This window comes from Nestor notabilis, unplaced genomic scaffold, assembly GCF_000696875.1.
Source record: "Nestor notabilis isolate BGI_N333 unplaced genomic scaffold, ASM69687v1 scaffold2421, whole genome shotgun sequence".
NCBI lineage: Eukaryota > Metazoa > Chordata > Aves > Psittaciformes > Psittacidae > Nestor > Nestor notabilis.
This window is the reverse complement of record NW_009915911.1, coordinates 79,874-99,593: the sequence shown is the minus strand read 5'-3', so window position 1 is coordinate 99,593 and position 19,720 is coordinate 79,874. Positions and strand designations below refer to the sequence as shown.

Here is a 19,720-nt window from a genome sequence, read left to right as displayed (position 1 = left end):
GGAAACCAAAAGCCCTTTTAATATTCTGCAGAGACTCTGGGTATACAAACGAGCATGGGCTGTCAGAGCTGAGAAATGGGGCAGAGATGCCAAGAGGTTTCTTTGCTGTTTTGCACAGAACTCTGACCTGTGGCCCCATGGTGATGCTGGCTTGGGGTTGGGTTTTTTACTACCCTCGGTGCCACTGCAGTAACTGTGCTGAAATCATTAGAGCCCCATTGGTATGACGCCGTTATCATGCCTTGCTTGTTATCTCAAGTCAAGTGAGGACTTTGAGGGCTTTCACCCTTGAGCAGCTGAAATGTGCAGCTATTTAATGATGAAGTTACACAAATGCTGCCACGTGGGAATGCCAGCTTAGCAAGGCACCTGAAGTCAGGCATTCACCACTGGAAGTCACTGCTTGTAGGAATGGATCCAGAGTGGAAGCTGCAGGCTTAGAGCCAGGTGCTTCTTTGCAGAGCTGCAGCGCTGGAGGTACCACCTCAGCCTTTAATCAAAGATGGGGAAATGTGGCAACCTTTGGGGCAGGGTGAAGTGGGTCACAGAGTACATGACTTGTTGTTTTACAGCACATGGAGTCCACCACTTTTCTGTCCCTCCAGTTGCATCGCTTTACCGTGCAGCTGGATTGGGAGGGTGGGAGGGGAGAGGTGTGCTAGGACAGTAACAGTGAGACATCCTGGAGACAGACCGGGTGTCACGCCATATGCTGGTACAGTCTCATGTTCATTATCTCAATTATTTATCCTCCCTGCTGGAATATTTCTAAAACAAATCCTACCATGTGTTTTGAGGTTGAGCTTCACGGAGTGAAATCACAACTCCTTTCGTGGAGTTTAGCTGGAAAAATACAAATCTGCCAACTAGGAATATGAGGGAAATAAACTCTGGTTCTGTGTAGCAACAAGTGATGGATTTCTGCAGATATGGAAAGTGTCTGTTCTGGAGTTCCAGGTCAGAGAGTATGTGTATTTGTCCCAGTGTTCTATTTGTTGCATGTGAAGTAATGATGTGAGATTCTCAAGCTCGTTTAATAAAGCAGACTGCTTCCACCCTGATCAGAAAATTCAACTTCACAGTCTCAGGTCTTGAAACCTCCAGCCATCAGGATTAGACACTATTTAGTAGTCAGGGAAGATACTTATCGGCTTGGTTTGTCACCACCATTCTGAGGCTTTTTGCAAGGACAGATACCAACCCCAGCCTTCAAACAGCCTGGTCCCCAGTGTGTTGTGAGCAAGCTTTGAATGCAGTTTCTATAGCTGCAGTACTGAGCGTTCACCTCTGTGTTTGAAAGCATGGTCCAGCTGCTGGTTAGCTAAAGCAGGGTCACAAGGATTTGTTGGCAGGAGGCTTGCCTTAGCAAGAAGATATTTTTTTCATTAGGATGTCTACTTTCTGGATTAGTTAAATGTGTTTTGGGTCCAGGCTAAGTACCTTGGGTGTGGATCTGGGTTTCCAGACATTTCAGAGAGGAAAGGAGCAGAGTTCAAATCCAGCTTGAGCTTAAGCTTCTCTTTCTGACCTGGGCTGTGTTCTCCGTGTGTTTCAGCAGGCGTCACTGACATGGAGATGCCGTTGGTACAAACCTCACCATCCAGTGGCATTGCTGCTTCCTCCCCCCTTATGTCATTTTGTTCCTTTAAATCAGGTGCTGCAAACGCAACTGAAAGGGCTTTGAGAGCTATTTAGGAACAAAGAGCTGCTGGACTGGTGCTGTTCATACACTGTCTGGCAGAGACAACAAGAGTATTCTCCCCAGGATGCTGGTTGATTCACCCCTGGGTAGTATGATCCCTTTTTTGTGAGCTGAGCTCTCCAAAGAGAGCTTAAGTGATCAATCCATCACAAGTTATGCACAGAGATGGTTTTCGGACAAGTCAAGTCAGTCTCTCTAAACCTATGGGAGTTATCAATATGTGCAAGCCAGCAGAAGGAAGAATAGGAGCCCATATTTTATTTGCTCTGTAACACATCTGGTACGCCTTCTGGCTCTTGGGACCACTGGATTTATACAGCCTTATCTTTCTGTGAGGATGAGCAAGATCAAAAGCATGAAGCAGGTTACATGCGGGATGTTAATTCCCTGTTTTACACACTACAAGCAGATCCAGACCAAACAAACCTCGTCCATTTCCTTCCCTGTGGGACAATGCACTTATGGCACTTGCTCACTTCTTGAGCCAATTAAAGCCAAAAAATATTGCCCAAGATGTCTTGCAGAGAAGAGAAATAGATGTTATTTCCTGTTGGGTAAAAGAAAGTCAATGTCAGTATTGACCTGTGAGGAAGCCCCTCAATCTAAGCGTGCCTGAACCTTCAGATGCTTTGTCTGCAAAATGTTGGGTATCATGAGGTGGAAGTTCTATGTCTTAGCTCCTTTGGGAAGCCACACAGCTCCTCTTAGAGGGTCAATGAGAGAATTTCTTGGGAAGGTTTATGCAGTGGGTGACTGGTTGCTGTTAGCACTTAGCAATCTTCTTAGACTGTAAATCACTAACATGGAACAGCCAAGCCTCCTGGCCCTCCGAACCATGTGCTAATATCTCTGCATGGCTGAGAGCCATCAGTACATACCAGCAGCCTCATAAAACTGGGAAGTGTTTGTGGGTGAAGACTGGAGAGATTCCTCGGGGCTCCTTGTGCAAAAGGGGACAAAGCTTGTTAGGGGGAACGACTGAGTCCTAGGAGTCAAGGTGACGTTTAGTCAGGTCAAAACCCATGTTCACCTATTCCTGTTCATAGGTAGGCACAGAGTTTACTCATCGTCCCCTTCATCGCTACAACCTCAGCCTGAGCAACACCTGAAAGGTCTATTAAGGGGCTTAAGAATTACAGGTCAACCTCCCCAGCACTCTGGAAATACCAGGGTTAAATACTTCTGTGGCCAGTCAATGGCTCTGGCCTTTAAGGAGCCCAGAAACACACACAGATGTATTTCTCCTTTGTGGCACGTGAGATGGCAGTGATTCATCACCTGAACATGGATGGTTTACTCTCTGAAATACTTCATGCTGCAAGTCATTTTCCCTTTCTTGAATCTGCTGTGCTTGAGAAGTCACGATAGGTGAGTGGTCCAGCCTGGAAAGCTGCTCTGGGAGCTGGGAACAGACAGTTCCACACTCCTGCAAAGTGCTGGGAAAGTGCCTTGTTGATTAAATCTTTGTTCAGGGCTTCATCATCCCTCACTTGCTTTAAAATCGCTGAATGAAAACAGAGGCAAAGCAGCAGGCCTTTTGTTTAGAGAAGTGATGTCCTTTGGATCAAGCAGTCATTTTAAACTGCACTCAGAACCCATTATGTTAATGTTTGTTCTTGCTAAGGCACCCTGTCAAGACCCCTTTGTTGGTTGCTGCCTAAACGTTGCTTCTATGCAGCGAAGTGAGATGGAAACCACTTCATGCTGCAGCTCCGGTCTGCGTGAGCCCTGGGGTCTGTCTTGGATTTTGTTGCTGTCACTGAGACAGGTGATTTGTTATGGGAGTGGTAAAAGGGCCTGGGAGCACACAGAGATGGGCATTTTGTATATTCATTGCTTTCCTTCATATTTGACCAGGCCATAGTGCAGGAGAGGATACAGCACAGAGCTAGAAGGAGTAGTGGTTGTGCAGCCTCATGTCCTGCGAGGTGGCAGCATGTGCCACACCAGCTTACACCAGTAGCAGTGTCCCTGCTGCTGACAACAGGTGATGCTTGTTGGCACCATGAAAAGTCTTATAACTGATGTTTTATTTCATCTGCCTTCTACCTATAGGGAGCTTGGTTCCACACTCTGCCCCACTCAATATCCCCACACAGGTTCATGTAGCGTGGCTGTGGGTGTTTACCTGCGCAGTGGATTTGGATACTTATTTCTGCCCCATAACTGATCTTGAATCCTGTGTGCCTTGGCTCACACAGGGACCAGGGTCTGCAGGCTGAAAGCCATGGGTTAAAATGCAAGGTCTGTAGGAATCTTACATCAGTTTGTTTTGTTCTCTCTAGAATGCATGAACTGCACGAGACTAGCGGATATGACCGAGAGGCTGAACACGCTTGAGGCCAAGGTAAGGACCTGCCTTTATTCTGTTTGGCAAAAAGCTCCAAGAGTTGCTGGTGAAGGAGATGGGGAGCTGGCAGCCCTGCAGAGGTCTGGTGTCTGTCCTTCCGTGCACACCAAGGAACATGCTGTGGTGGTGGTTCTGTACCAGGAACCCTTCTGCTGGGCACATGGGCATCGCTTACCTCCAGCCTGGCTCTTTCCACTTCCCATGCAGCTGCATCTTTGCCTCCTTTCTTCCCTCTGGCTGCTCAGCTTGGCTCCTCCTAAATAATGCTCAGAGCTCAGAAATAACATGCCCTGTGTTGCCATTACTCCCATTGCTGTGCTTGCCTGCTACAAGCCCCTCGTGATGGGCTCGCTGGCTCCCGGGCAGTGCTGTGTTCCAGCTCTGCTCACCACTGTCACAAGCGTGCAGCTGCTACTGAGCAATAAATAGCTCATTGCTCTCAACTGGGACGTGGTAGCTCAGGTGTTGCTTCAGAAACAGAGGGCAGATAGAGCTGTTCAAAAAATATTTTGCCACCTTGCTGGTTGATAACATGGGGATATAAAGCAGTGACTGCCCTGGCTTCGGAAAGCAGCAAACTGATTCTTGTCTTTCTCACTAAAAATGACTTGTAGAAACCTTACCAGTGTAGAATGTAACACAGAGGAGTCAGGGTACATAGATTTTCCCAAGAACAGTTGTTCATTAGCCTGCTTTTCAAGTGCTAGCCAGTCCTGCTTTTTTATCCTTCTTCTGAAAGATGGGAGGCTTTCACACACAGCTTAATGGAGACAAATGTTAAGGGGAGACCTTCACATTGTGGGTTTTTTTCCCTGCAAATTGTTTTAATTTCTACCTACAGGGATTCAGATAAATTGTTCCAGTCTACCAACAAAGCAGCTGAGTCAGTCATTCCCCTTTGATCTGTGGTCCCTCCTGTGACAGCCCAATCCTGGCTGTTAGATAGAGTGCTTTGGTCCCTTTAAGGCATGTGCTGCTGTTATTATTCATTAACTGATGGCTATCAGTGACATAAAAGAATTTGGGGAGAAATCTTGGGGGGCGGGAGGGTAAAGGGGGGGTGGTTTTGAGGCCAGTGCATGATATTGTGGTAATTTGGGAATTGTCTGTGCTGAAAAGGAGTGAGCAATGTTGTCTGGAACTTCCTCAAAGCCTTCGCAATTATATTTCACTACGGGAAAAGGAAGGGGTGGAGGGAGTGAAGTTCTGGGGAGCAGAATTGTTCAAGTGAAAACAACTGTTGTAGTGCAAAGGACAGAGATGAGCTGGATTGTTTTTCCAAGCACTGGGACCTGGCAGGTGGGTTCCTTTGGCAGTGAGGAGCTGGAGGCGTTTGGAGAGGAGCGGGGCTGGTGACTGACCTCTGCATGTGCAGTCCCGAATCCAAGGCAGACGTGGGAGCAGCCTCAGAGAGATGTAAACCAGCCCCGCCATGCTCAGCCTGTAGCCAGCTGCACCTTCCTTCGCTTTCCAGGATTTTCTGTGTCTGGCTCACTAGAAAACGATAGCCAAAGAGTGTCCTGACATGAGAACACCCAAGCTCTGCTGGCTTGTGCTGCTCAGCACTTGTGACAGGTAACAGAGTGTTTGGGAAGCTGATGGCAACCTCAGCTAGGGCCCTGGTGGGGCTTCATGGAAGAGGGAGGAGGTCCTGCCTGTCCAAATCCCCTAGAGAAGTCTTAGCCCAGAGTGAAACTGCACTGAGGTCAGTGGGTTTGCCTTACAGATAGGAAGCTGGTTTAAATTGGGTGATGTTCCCATGATCTGAAAGCAACCTGCTCCCTGGTGTTGGCCCCAGCTGCTTGTGGTATTTGGGAAGTGCTGCCCACTTACCTTCTCCATGTCTCCTTCTCTAACCTAGGACACTTGTGCAGCAAAGCTCATCAAAGGGTTTGCTTTTATGGAGGGGAAGGAGTTCTTTCTCTTGTGAAGTTCTAAAGGCTGTGTCTCTGTAAGGGTGCCTTCTGCAGCCCAGCAGCATCATTGTCAATCTTTTGGCTTCCACTTTGTTTGAAAAGCTGTGGGTGCTGTGCAAAACTTGACTGTAACAATTAAATGGACAGTGGAGAAACATCACACAAATGCTGGTGCTGAACACGAGAGAAATACGCTGATTCACCTTTCTTTTTCAGGGTTAAGCTCAGTCTGATCTATGCAGCAATGACCTCAGTTGTTATTCAATTATAGCCAGCACTGTTTAAGAGGTTCTTGTGTTTGTTTAGTATTGTCTGCATTCCTACTCCGGATTTTGGGGGAAGATCCCTATTTTGCTGGGTGATCTGGATGTGAAGTTGTCTCTCAGTTCTCCAAACTGTCTTCTTGTAATGTCTCAATTCATCACAACAGCCTGAAGCTGTTCAGAGGAAGGCAGGAGTGACTGGATGGGCACACACATCCCTTGCCAGTGCTGGAGACTGATCCCCTCTCTAAACTTGCTGCCTTGCTGTGCAAAGGCAGATGTGGAAGTTCATCCTTCCTATGAGCCGAGGCGGATTTTCCTGCCACAGCCCCACTCCTTCTAGAGACAGCTGAAGTTGAGGAGTTTTGCTGCTCCTGCTCTCTTGAATTTCAGCCCAACACGACCATGGTGAGCTTGGGGAATGGCAGCGGGTGAGATCAGCTCAGTGTAGCCAGTCGCTTCAAGCAGGTGAGGCCGTTGGCACTTACAAGTACTGCAAGGCCCAAGGGTGAGAGCAGATGTGTGGAAAGCTGCCTCTGAAGGCACCTTGGACCTGGGCAGGTAGATGCTGTGTGAGGAGGTTTGCTTTAATAGAGTAGGTTAGGGACAAGTGAAAAACAATCTCTTCCTCACACCTCTGCAATAGGGACAAGAGGCCAGGAGCCTTTCTTGGTTACGTGTGAGGGTATGTAAAATGCGTGTGTGTCCTCCAGTGGCTGTAGAGGGCAAGTTGAAGAAATGTAAACTCACTTGTAGAAGAAGAGACTACGAGACTGGTTTCTTCTTTCTGCACCTCTTCTTCTGAAGCCTTTTATAGCTGTCCCCCTAAAAATGGGGTTATAACCAGAAACGGTCTCATCTTTCCTGTTACAAGGATGAGATAGTTCATCCAACTTGTAAGATCAGTGTCCAAATGAGGTAATAAAAGTAACCCTCTGATTTTTGTAATATGAGAGTTGGATCAGAAAGCGAGAAGCAAGAATAAACACAGAGCAAATGGAATGAAAACTGACTCATTAGGGACTGGTGCTTGTATAGCCCTTGGGGAGGAAAGACTAAGACATGGCTGAACTGTGCAGCAGAACGAACTCTTCACGTGTCTTATGCTTTCTTTAACGCTGCTCTAGGTTGCTCTTGTGGCTGTAGGAGATGTTTCTGCAGGAAAGGAGGTGAAGGGAGATGGTTCTGTCCTCGTCTCCCCTGTTTCAAGTTACCCTGTCATCTCTCCAGGATGGAGTTGGCCTGTTCTGTTTGCTGGATACCAGACCCATTTGGGTGCCAGAGATTTGAAAGCTTTGATTGATGGTCTTGAGCTTGAAATCTCCAGGCCATGGGAATCTACATTAGGGAGGATTGTGTTGACCCTGGGGTCAAGGGCAAGAAAGTGTGCAGACCAAAAGAAAACTACCCCCTCCCCAAAGCCCAGCGTGCCAAACCTTACTTCTTTCTCATGACATCTTACTTGACATTGACATCCCTACAGCACCCGCTGACCCTGCAGGGAGCCTTAGTGTTGGGAGGGCAGAATGAACCCTGCTTTCATTTCATGTCAAGGTTCCTCCTAGGCCAGCACAGCCCTTCCTTTCCCAGTTTCCTGAGCCTGATGTCACAGGTCTAATCCCAGACAAATGCCAGGGAAGCTCAGGAGAGCTGCAGTGTCAGGAGAGAGCTGCTGCGGCAGCAGGAAAGCGGGCACCCTCAGGGAAATGCCTTCGCATTTTAACCTCCACCACCGAGCTACAGGCAGTGCAATATCAATCCCAGCTTTTGGCCGGGGCTTGAGTGCAGCAATTGATCTGAGTTGGTATAACCCAGTCTTACCTCTTGACACCACTTCTGAGAAGTTCATGGCATCTCACTTCCAGCTTTAATGCAGGCAGATAACATTACATATCTAGTGTCTGATGGATTCATTGTGTGATGGATAAATGACATGCATAGTTCTTGCATGAAAGCAGCCCTTGCAATGCGATTCCCCACACAGAAGATTCTGAAAGGTTTTAAAGAAAACCTTTGTACTGTGCACACAGTTTGATCAATACAATGCTATTTATATGAAATCACCCCATTTATCTAGGACCGATTACCCCACAGCACCTTCACCCTGTACCTTTTCATTCCGAAGCACCGTGACTTGGAGTTTTAACGTAATCACTGTATGAAATGTTTCTCTATCTCCCCCTTCTTCCCAGCAGCTCACTGAGATACTGGCAGCTGTCAGGGATGTTTTAGGAGGGTTGTATTTTCTTTCTCTGGTGGATAATAAGAAAATTCCCTGCTGTAGTGGGGAATTATTTGGAAAGGAGAAAACGTTTCATGGTACCGTGACATGGCTGAGAGAAGGGGAGGGAAGCCCCCATTGCTTGGCTGAGAGGCTGCTGCTGGTCCTGTGGAATGGACACTGGCAGTTGCCTGGTATTTCAGGGACCTTTACAGGTTTTCCATGTTGTGTATGTGATTGCCACTAGCAGTTACCTGTTGTCTTTCTGTCCTGAATGGGAAGGTGACTTATTTAATCTCTAAGGTTTCCTAATGACTCTGTGCAGAATCTGCTTCTCCAGCTCCAGTAATGCATTGAATAAGGAGTATTTGGGCTATTTCACAGGCAGCTGTGTAGTAACTGGTTTCTAGTAGCAGTAACAACTTGAGCCCTGTAAAACGTTTAGTTTAATACAGAGTTTCTGTAGGTCAGTTAATAGAACAAATGTTCCCAAGAATAAAGTGCAGCTTCCTACCTGATTTTTACAAGGGGGAACCGTGAACCAATACTGTGTGGGCAAATCAGATTTTGTGTCAATGTTCCTATCTGAACTGTGCATCTGTCTCATTGGCCTGTTTCTAATCAGCAATAATCGTGCTGATGACTAGGACACTTGGGGCAGTTTGGGTACTGGCCTTGCTCTCATTTGGGCATGCTTTCAGAATGACAGATAAAATCCTTGCATTCTCAAACCTAGTAATGTTTGGATCTTTTTATCACTGTTGGACTGAAGGAGCAATCTGTCCCCTAAGACTGTTCCATGTGTTTGGCTAATGCTGTGAATCATTTGCCAGAAACACAAGAAGGCTTCAAAGACCCCCTCCTCCTCTACCCCCCCCCCCCCTCCCAACACTTCACCTCCCCGTTCGCACTCTTTCCCCCCCCCCCCTTCAAAGTCTTTTAGTTACAAGTTTGGTGGTTTTAGGTAAAAAGATTTAATATTTTAATAAGATCACTTTGAAAGATTCTCTTTTCCTGTAACTTGCAACTTAATTTGCCAAGCAAATCTGCATTAGGAGCTGCTTCTTGTGTGTTTAATACCTGGGGACATCATTTACAAGCTTTGGTTTTTAAACAAAATACTTTTCATAGAATCCCAGACGGGTTTGGATTGAAGGGGCCTTAAAGCTCCTCCAGCTCCAACCCCTGCCCCGGGCAGGGACACCTTCCACTAGAGCAGGGTGCTCCAAGCCCCTGTGTCCAACCTGGCCTTGAACACTGCCAGGGATGGGGCAGCCACAGCTCCTCTGGGCACCCTGTGCCAGCACCTCAGCACCCTCACAGGGAAGAGCTTCTGCCCAAGAGCTCATCTCAACCTCCCCTGTGGCATTTTGAAGCCCAAACATTCAAACCTCCTCTTGATTCTCAATGACAAATGCTGGTAGAGCTTCATAAGGAAAGTGCTTCAGCTTGCACTAAGGTGAGGCAGGAAGGGATCAAGCCCCTTATCTTTTCAGTTGTGCCCCTCTCGCAGCTTTTCATTTGGAGTCCAGTGAGGAGGAGAGCACACGAGGCATCTCAGCCTGTTTGAGCTGCCTGGTGTGCATGTCAGCCAGAGCTGAGGGCTCCTCACCTGGTGAGAAGCAGAGAGCTGATCCCAACACCATTGCTGAGAACAGACGTTGCTTTGTCCAGACTGAGTTCATTTCAGGCTGGCCTGGCTCCATGTCCATAGCACTGCTGCATCCCCAGCAGGTGACAAGCAATAAAGTGGGCAGAGAAGAATGATGTGATTTTGGTGGTGGAAGGTTATGGCCCCAATGTATTTTTATCAGGTGTTTTAAAATAATGATGGGGAATCTGATTTCACTGTGAGCTGCTTTGTGTACTTCACTCTGCAGCAGGCTCTTAGCACAGCATCGAAGGATTGTTGGATGCTCTCCACGTGTAGGTTCTTTCCGTGGCTCTGACACTTCGGGGTGCCAGCGATGCTGCAGGGGCTCACAGCAGCAGGGGTAAATCTCCAATGTGTAGCAATACGAGAAGCTCCCCAGATGCCTCAGGGTGCAGTGACCCAGTAGGACCACTGCCAGCCCTTCCCTCACTGCTGCTCTCGAGCAAAGCCTGCGTGGGCTGATGATCTGCTGAACATTGCCTGTGTTTATCTGCACTAGAAGGCAAGCCTGTGCTTCTGTGACTTCTCTGCTCCATCTCCCCTCCAGAAGGTACCTGCTGATGAAACAGGCACTTTTTGCATCATCTGTTTCAGAAATCCCAAGAAGCTGTACAAAGCCCCAAATACCTTTGCAGAAAGAGCATGAATTGTGCAACCTGTGGACTTGTAGAAGCTTTTGGTCCACATTTCTGTCTTCCTTTTGCAATAACCGGTGACATAAACCTTACCTTTTGGTCTAAATTGGGTCACTACAATGAGATCAGCTATTGCTCCCCCCATCATTTATCAGTACAGCCAAAACTCCTCCATGCACTAATTATCTTGTCCCCTTTGGCCAAACCTCTAAGATGTTGTAAGGATGAAGTCACCCAGGTTCTCTCTGGGCACCCAGTTCATCAGATTTTAGTGGACACTCACTGAATGTATTTTGGCTTTTGAAACGAAGCAATTGCATCTGCATTGGAGCCTTGGGTTCACAGGTTTCATATTGCTACAGGAGAGATACCATTCTCCATCAGGTTTTGTGAAACTCCCTGTTTAGCTGTGTCTTGATGGATGATTTAAAAACTTCTGTTTTGCCAAATAATTTGCTATAAAGAAAGATATGGCCAACAAGTTATGCAATTACCATTATTAATCAGCTTGTGTCTTTACAAGATTGAGGGAATCTTATTTTACACTGGAATTTTTAGCTGATGAGCCGGGTTCATGCAGTTTCTTTCCCTCCTCTTTAGAAAAGGATGGAAGGGAGTTAATTCCACCAATGCTTCAAGAGACCAGATATCCCCTGTTTATTAATTAATAATATCCATCTGGATTGTGTCAAATGATTCCCCTTGCATTTCCATGGATTTTTATCCAAAGAAAAAGCATTCTGAACCCTGTTGTATCAGTTTTGAAATCTTTGGAAGCCTGGCTGTTCTTCCCTTGTTTCTAGCACCTACTAGTTACAGGACATCAGGAATGTGAGCAGAGGACAGATGATGGGAGGAGGCTGTGTTTGTGAAATCTTCTTTTGATGTGTGGGAACAACCAAAATAGGGTTCTTGAAAGCCACTACAAGCCAAAAAAAGTCCTCTGACACTGAACATCTCAAGAAGATGAAAACCTTCCTCCTGTTTCCATCGTCCCTGGCCTGAGCTTTTGATCTGACATAAGAAATGTGGTATGTGTCTGAAGTTCACAAAGTTTATGCTGGCAAATAGAAAAGGGGGAGGTGGGTTGAGTAAGCTGGGACCGAGCTTCAAGCACATAACACTAATGTCCCTGCTGAGGGCCCTGCGCGTGAGCGGGCCCCACAGTGAGGAGCCAGGCTTGGAGCCACGGGAGAAGAGCAAGCGCCAGCCCCTGTGCCGAGGTGAGCGCGGCTCTCGGCGCGCCCCGGGCTGGGCTCTGCAGGCAGTGACCTCCTTGGCCAGGGCAGTGCTTCATCCCTCCCGCCTTCCCTTCGCCTTCACACGCCATCTCCTACCCCGGGCCCGTCTCCCGCTGCGGTGTTGGCAGGAGATGTGGCCCCATTTCAGTTCCTTCCAGCTTTCTGACCCGGTTCAGCTGCGCCTGAGAGGTGGGGTCTGGAAACCAGAGACAGGCCGTCGTGCCGGCAGGACCTCTGTTGCCAGAGGCTCCAGTTCAGCATGTCCATTTCGGCTCAGATTTGACTTTTTGCCTCCATATGAGCAAAAAGACAAAAGCCTGAGTGTTCTGCTGAGTTGAGGCCATCTTCCTCCTTGTGCAACACAGCACAAACTGGGGAGGAAAGGTCTCCGTGTCTTCTGCAGTGGTCTGCCCTCCAGCTAGCTCTCTGTACCTGCTCTGGTGGCTGGCACGACTGACATGCCCCGTGGCATCAAGCCATACTTCATTTCTCTGGTGGCATTCGGATGTTTTCTGCCTCCATTCTTCCTGGAGACATAACTCGTGCATTGGAAGTGGTCACAGCAGCAGAGGTGGGCACTGCTTGCAATGAGGATTTCCACTACACGCTCTTCTTCACTTGGTGTTATCCCTCTCTCTACCTCAACCTTATTGACTGGAATTTACCAAGACGTTAATACTTAGACTTTAATAGATTGCACATTTTGCTAATTTGCTTCCTGGCTGTGAGCCTCTGTGGGATCATTTTCCAGCAGTTTACTCAGAGGGCTGAAGACTTTCTTTTTTTGTTTAATGAAAGTGGGAATTCTCCTCGAGTCCCTTGACTCAGGCAATGGCAGCCTTAAGAAAAACAGAACGTGACAGAAAGTGGATGAATGGCTCCAGGGCTATTGCAATAACGTGGAAGGACCCCGTGTGTGCTTTGTGCTGGGCTAGCTCAGGAAAGGACACTCTTGTTGGAAGAGTTTGAGGTTCTCAATGTGACTAAATCCCTTGTGCTTTTCCTTCTTTAGCTTGGCTCTGTGGATCTCACGGATGTGAGAGCTCTCTTCTTTCTACTTTATTTCTTTTGGGCACCTCCTCAGTCCTAATCATAAAAACTAGAATTTCTCAGCAATTTCAAGTCTGGAGACTTCCTGACCTCTATCATTTTGCACCCAGGGAAAATAAACTTGTTGCTATGGTTTGAGCCTTGATGGCTGCTATGTATATATAGTCCATTTAGAAAACAGCGTACTGGATTATTCTGTGCATGCCTTTAAATCTTTTACAGCATTTATCAGCATTAAAACATGTTGTTTTAATGAAAAGGATACCGTTGCCACTGTTTTGTGTTGATTATGTGGTAACACGTTTTTATTATCGCCCATAAAAATGATTTGGAGCTGTTCCACTCCAGATGCAACCTTGAGAGCTGTGCTCGAGCCACTCGCACCACCCGGGAGGGCCGTGGACCCCTGTGGTTTGCTGCTCTCTGACCGTTGCTCCTATGGGTTTAATATCACCTCTTCCCACAGCACTGCTGGGCTGCAGCAAAATACTGTCCAGGACAGCCCTTGTCGGTCCCTTCCTCGCAGCAGGAGCATCCTAACCCTGCTCCCTCCCTCCCTCCCTGTAGCCCCTCTAATTTGCCACCTCCAGGATTAGTTTTACCTCCTTTGCTAAACACGCTTTGGCAACATCCGTATGTTTTGCTGGGGAAGTAAGAGGATAATATAACAGTGTAAAGCGATTCAGAAAAGGTCTTCAATGCACACTTGAGTCCCATGTCAATGGGAATTAAGCACTATTATGCTAGATGCTTAAGTGTTTGTTGAACTGATGGCATATTCCTTGGAAGTCTGTCAAATAAGTCATTGGGTAGAAGCACAGACGTGCAAGAGCCAGACTGAACCCATTCCTTCCTCGCCTGGCGTCAGAGAAGCCCATTGAATAAAAACACTGTGACCTGATTCCTTTTTCCTTTCTTATTACTCCAGAAGCAGAGCTCTGGATCCATCAATCAGGATCCTTGCAATAAGGGAAGAGCTCTGCTTGTTTGCAACAGCTGAGGTTCAGTTCCCTCGCACTTAACCCAGCTCCCAGTTTAATTAGTTTCTGATTCACCCCTGTCAGGCCAGTACATTCTGCAGGAAGTTCATCATTTCTGGCGCTGCCGCAGTCCTGGCTCTCACCATCTCTTGTAATAAAAAAGTGATAAACCTTGTAATAATTGCAAGTTAAAAAACAAACAAGCAGAGCCAAGTCACTCTCGTTTCTAATTGCAGTGTGACTTCATTATGTAAAGACAACACAGCATGTAGAAGCTGAAACTTCTAGGGATTTAGTGGAAAGTTTGAGCCACATTCTCTTTTATTTCCCTTATCCCTAGATCAGTATTTGCTTAGGTGGTTTCCAGACAGGAAGAGACAGTGCTGCACTCCTCAGTTTTCCCCCCTGATGCTTTGTGCTTAGAAAGCAGATTTTGCTGGAGGTGCTGCATGCTTGGATCAAAACTCTTGTTCTGGAAACCTAAGCCCTGCTCCTACCTGGTGCGCATCCTGCATCCATCCTGAGCAAGCGGCTTTGCCAGGGATTGATCCAGCTGCCAGGTGAGTGGCAGGATTGCTGCTGCTTCCCAGGCATGGCTGATGCCACTGGCATAGTGGGTGCTGCCCTTGGTCTCTGTTTGGATCCTGTCTAGCAGTTGAGGTAAAACCCATGTGCAGCAGAGCATGTGGGCTTGGCATTCCAACAGTGCTCCTGATGGGCTAGGCCTCTTGAATGAAATCTGTGGACCACTTTGTTTTGCCACCCTTGCTTAGTGGCTGGGAAGGCAGAGAGATGAAATACTTAGATTAAAATAGGAAGTAGCTCCTTGTTTTCACTCCTGATCTTGTGAGAACTTTCAGCAGAAGTGGTGCGTGCAAAGTGCACTGACTGTTCCCCTGGGCTTCACTTCTCCAGCCCTCTGCTGCTCGTGGGCATTTAGGGGTTTTGCAGCCATGTTAAAGACTAACTTCCAGTTTCATACAGGCCACCAGTGCCTGGGGAAGCACAGCCTGATGGAGAGCAGTAAATGTAATGTAACGGGGTTACTTTGCCAAGGAGTTTAGGTTGAAAATGGCCCAGGAAGCTCAGGGATGCACACTGGGATGTGGATTTCTTTGAAAGTAGTGTGTTTGCAAAGTATAGAAACCATTGTGAGGTTAAATAATATCCTATTACATCTGAGTGAAGCTGTTTGAGGAAATTGGCTGCTTTTCTTTTGTTTGATCCGAAATGAAAGCACCCAAGCTCTTTAAAAGCTTCATATTCTCCATCATCTTTAATTTGGGCAGCATTTGTGCTTTGACGTACAAGCAGTACTTGTTCTGAGGTACCTGGATATCCAGGGCACAGCCCTTCACCTTGCACCAGCTCTCAGCAGTTTATGACTCTGGATGTGAACAGGTAACCCAGCAGTGAAGTGCTGTGTCCCTTAACAGCAGAGACACAGTTCCACATGAGGCTGAAAATGGAAGCAGTGAAGCCCTCTCCAAGGAGGGGTGTGTGGGGGATCCTCTTGTAACTTCACACAGAGGCTTCCTGCACTGATTACTGCCACTTCCCAGGAAACCCATAAAGCTTTAACACCAAAACCCTGTAGTCCATGGTGGTTACTCACAGCTCCTGCTGGCAAGGGGAGGAGTTTCAAGACCTCTTCAGGAATAAGACCATGTATGAAGCCATCCCACTGACCTTGTTTGCCTTCCCTGTGTCCCCTGTGTAGATCCTCCTGCTCGAGGCTGCGGAGCGAAGCCCACCACTGGAGAACAACCTGCCCATCACTGGGACGACAGCCACGTGGTACGACGATTTGCTGCCAGATGCCTTTCCCCTGCTGAATCCTGGGACTGTCCTGAGAAAAACAGTGGGACCTGTTGGTAAGTGGGATCTGACCTGCTCCTCACCACGTCGCCCACCCTACGTACACGATTCCTGTAGGGTAGCTGAAAGGAGGCTGTGTCAGTCTGCTGTAGTACTGGAAGCTGCAGGGGAGAGGAGTTAGAGGGAAGCGTTGGCAGCTCCTTCCCTCTGCACTGTCGCAGAGTCACAGAGTGGTTTGGGTTGGAAGGGACCTTAAAGCTCTTCGAATTCCACCCCTCGTTGCCTCTTGTCTCTCCCTCTCTGCCGAGCTGTGAACACAGGCAGTCGCACACCAACACCTATGTGGATTCATGGACAAGGGAGGAATTCAATCCCCTCTGATCCCACCTCGAACCATCCGTTTAGCTGCAGCAAGCTGGATCTGATGTCCTCAGGGCCCCTTCCCACTGCCCGTGCCAGGAGTGAGGATCACCCCTTCCCAAGGAAGGATCACCCCTTCCCAAGCCTTTGGGCTTTTCTGCGTCTCTGCTGCTTCTCGAGTTAAGGCAGCACATTGTTCCTGGAAGAAAGCAGCTAAGCTCCGAAACTAACATGTTAAACTCCATTTTGCCAACCTTAACAACCTGTTGCTAACCTCAGTTTCTGTTGGCACCAGCTGAATTCTGGTCTCCAGAACGTCAAATTTCTGGTAACCTCAGGAGGGCCACTGTGCCTGCCCGTGTGTTTCAGTGTGCATGTTTTTAAGTCCAAAGGCTGTGGATTTTGAGGTCTGGATAGACTGAAACATTCCTGAGCAAACTCTAGAGAACCATCAGGATCACAGGGGAGGATTTATAGTCACCTCCTGAGCACTGAATGCAGCGTGTCCCTGTCTGGGAGCGGTGTGGGGAGGCAGAGCACTGGGGTGTGGGGGTAATTCCTGCTTTTATTAGCACAAGCAACTTTCCCATGAATAGCAGCATCACTTGCAGCCTGCGTTCTATTTTTCACATTTGCCATAAACACAATGGGCTGTTTTATGATCCCTCTTGTGGCATGACAAAAAAATACACTTAGAAGAAAATCTCCCTCTGAGCCCACTTGGCTAGACAGATCCCCACGCATCGAATTTCCTTGACCTTGGCATTCTCATTGCAAGATCCCTGCTCTCTGCTTCCAAAGCCCTGTCTGTCAGTTGCTGTGCTTGCTCCCAGAGCAGTTCTTTAGCAATTTATCCTCTATAGGGCCTACTTTGCTTTTTTCTTCCTTTTCTCAGGCCGAGCAGTTTATTATGGCAGCCCTTCATGACTGCAGCGGACTTGGAGCAACCAACATAGACCAGATGTGGTCCATGTTTATTATTTGACAGGATGCCACAACATGGAGGGAGGTTCACTAACAATATGTTCTGCAAAGTATTTTCAGAACCACAGCGGCGGCTGCCAGGAGCTGAATTAAAGCAGTTTCCCCAGTGTCCATTATATGCTCATTCTGCCTTCTCCATGCCATTTATTTTTGCTGTCGCAGTATCTCTGCACCTGCACTTCATTGTACTGAAGTCAATCCAGCAAAAGCACTGATGACTCTGTCCCAGTCAAAGCCCTCTCCTCTCAGAGGCTCTGTACACATGATACTCTCCTCCTGCTCAGCAAGGAGCACTGAATGCCACTCACCCTCAGGCTTTTGGCAGTGCTGCAGAACAGAAGAGACCTCCTGCAGCACTTACATCAGGCTGACTCCGTGGTGCACTATCAGCACCCTCCATCCCTGCAGTAAATCTAGGAGGTGATCCCCTCTAGAAAGCAGGGAATGAAGATGCTGTACATGAGTGTCCTGTCAGCCAGACTTCCAGGCTGTGCCCGTGCTACCAGGTGTAGTCCTTGCTCTCTGTTACCCTTTATTTTTCTAGCCTTGCTTTACTTAACCTAGTGTGTCATAACAATTCTAGTGTTATAACTGGGAGTCAGGAATGCACTGGATTGTTTCAAGTCATGACAGTGTCTTTCAGCAACTAGAAGTAATCAGTTAAGTTGCTTATTGACCTAATTGCCTGGTGCAGCCTCTAACTAAGCTCTGTGGGCTTCAAATTCTTGCTTTGCTAAGGAGCATGTTGCATGGGTTGGGGTCCATATTTGGCTTCTTTCCCTCCTCACACCAGTTTGTGTCTACAGCCAAAAAAATGTACTGTGGGTTTTGGTGACATGTAGGGAATTCCACACACTTGGTTTAGATGGTGGGCGACTGCCCGTTTTGCATTGTTTCAACACTGTGCTGTGACATGTTGCTCAAAGCTGGTCCCAGGTTCACTTACCAAGGTTGCAGATCTCACATCTTTCAGCAAGTTGATATTAGAGTAGGTGGAAATCAAACCCCAGTGTCCTGTGTGATTTGGGGCTGTGGAAAGCTAAAACTTGGTCTTTCCCATCCCCTTCCCAGAGGCTTGTTGTGAAGTATCACTTACTTTACCCTGCTGCTAGTTTTTCAGCCAAAGCAAATCCAAATCCTAGCTTGTGTGCCACAGGGTTCCTCAGCTGCAGGAAATAAGGGCAGAATGTTGGTGCCTAACACGAAGATGGGTGATATGAACTTAGATGCTTTGAATGGTTGGAGTGTTTCTGGATGACCTTCTAGCTCTGGGTTGGCTGTTGCCTCTCCAGGCTGAGATCCAGGAAAACTTGCTACTGTTTATTAGGGCAGTTATTTCTTCTGTGAATGAATGACAGGGCTGCGAATAGACAATCATTTAAAAGCAATCAGAGCTGTTGAGACAGCTGCACCACTGGGCTTTCGGACCAGCTTGTTAATCAACAGGATACATTCTACTGAGTATTAAGAAAATACATATATACACATACTGTGGCTGAGCCAGTTGGCAGTGAGAGAACTAATTTTTCATCTCTGTTTTGTTTGTTGGTTTTTTTTCACCCTGATCTTTTTAACTAGAGCCTAAAGGACACAGAGGTGCACAGGAGCAGCTAATACCACAGGGTGAGTAAATGGGTTCTGCTGTTTCACCTTTCAAAACACAAAACGTTGTTATGCCCAGTCCTATTCATGATACGTTCCAAAAACCAGATCCTGTGGCCAGGAGTCCTCTGTGGTTTGGAGCCTCATGGATCCAGAGGGGCTGGGTTTATTCTTTGGGGTTTATCTGCTCATGGATTGCTCTGGTTGGAGGGGTGAAACGCCAGCTTGAGCATCTTGGAGACATGGAGTTCCCCCAGCACACAGGGGATGGGAGGTGCTGCCTGGTGAGGGGCAGTTCATTGGAGGGCACGAGGTGAGGGTGAGCAGGGCACGTGCTGAGTGGTGGGAGGTAACACCACTGTTGTTATGGTGCTGGTTTTGCCTGCCAGGGGCACCGAGAGCTGCTGGGGACAGTCAGGGCATCGTTTTGCCAGGCTCCATAGAAACAGAGAATACCCTGCTCCTGTACAGGGAAAACCTTGGGGAAGGAAAGGGAACAGATGGTGTATTGCAGGTTGATGACAGAACCAGGAAGAAAATCCAGGTCTCTGCGTGTCGGATTTGGTCTGCAGCAGCAGAATGCTGGCTCTATACCTTTTGGGGTTTATTTATTTATCCTGTGGCCTTTTGTTTCATATTTTTGGAGGATAAAGACTTGCCATGGGCTTCAGCTCTCTGAGAGCAACGCCACTGCAGCAGAGCTGATCTATGGCAGCTGAAGATTTGGTCTATTCATTTCCCTCCCCCCTTTCCCCTGAATCCTCTCTTTCTTCTTCTTTTTGCACTTGTCTCTTTGATGCTGGTAACACCATTTGTCACCAGTATGAGCATTTGCCTGACACATTACTCAGTGCTGTTTCTCCCAGCCTCTCCTTGAGCACTTTCCACCTTCAGGGAAGCAAGTGCCAGTTTCTTTAAAGCTCCTCTGCAGCAGCGTGATTGAG

General features: G+C 47.7%; 1 protein-coding gene across 1 annotated transcript in view; it reads left to right on the top strand.

Annotated features, from left to right (window-relative positions):
- Window positions 1-3,987: 3,987 nt before the first annotated feature.
- Window positions 3,988-19,720, top strand: part of LOC104413374 (collagen alpha-1(XXVI) chain-like) — a gene marked incomplete at its 5' end in the record, with an annotated part of 38,541 nt that continues 22,808 nt past the window's right edge. The window contains 3 exons of the mRNA XM_010024347.1: window positions 3,988-4,049; window positions 15,733-15,886; window positions 18,753-18,797. Of these exons, the coding sequence (XP_010022649.1) occupies window positions 3,988-4,049; window positions 15,733-15,886; window positions 18,753-18,797 (261 nt within the window). The remainder of the gene's footprint in view (window positions 4,050-15,732; window positions 15,887-18,752; window positions 18,798-19,720) is intronic.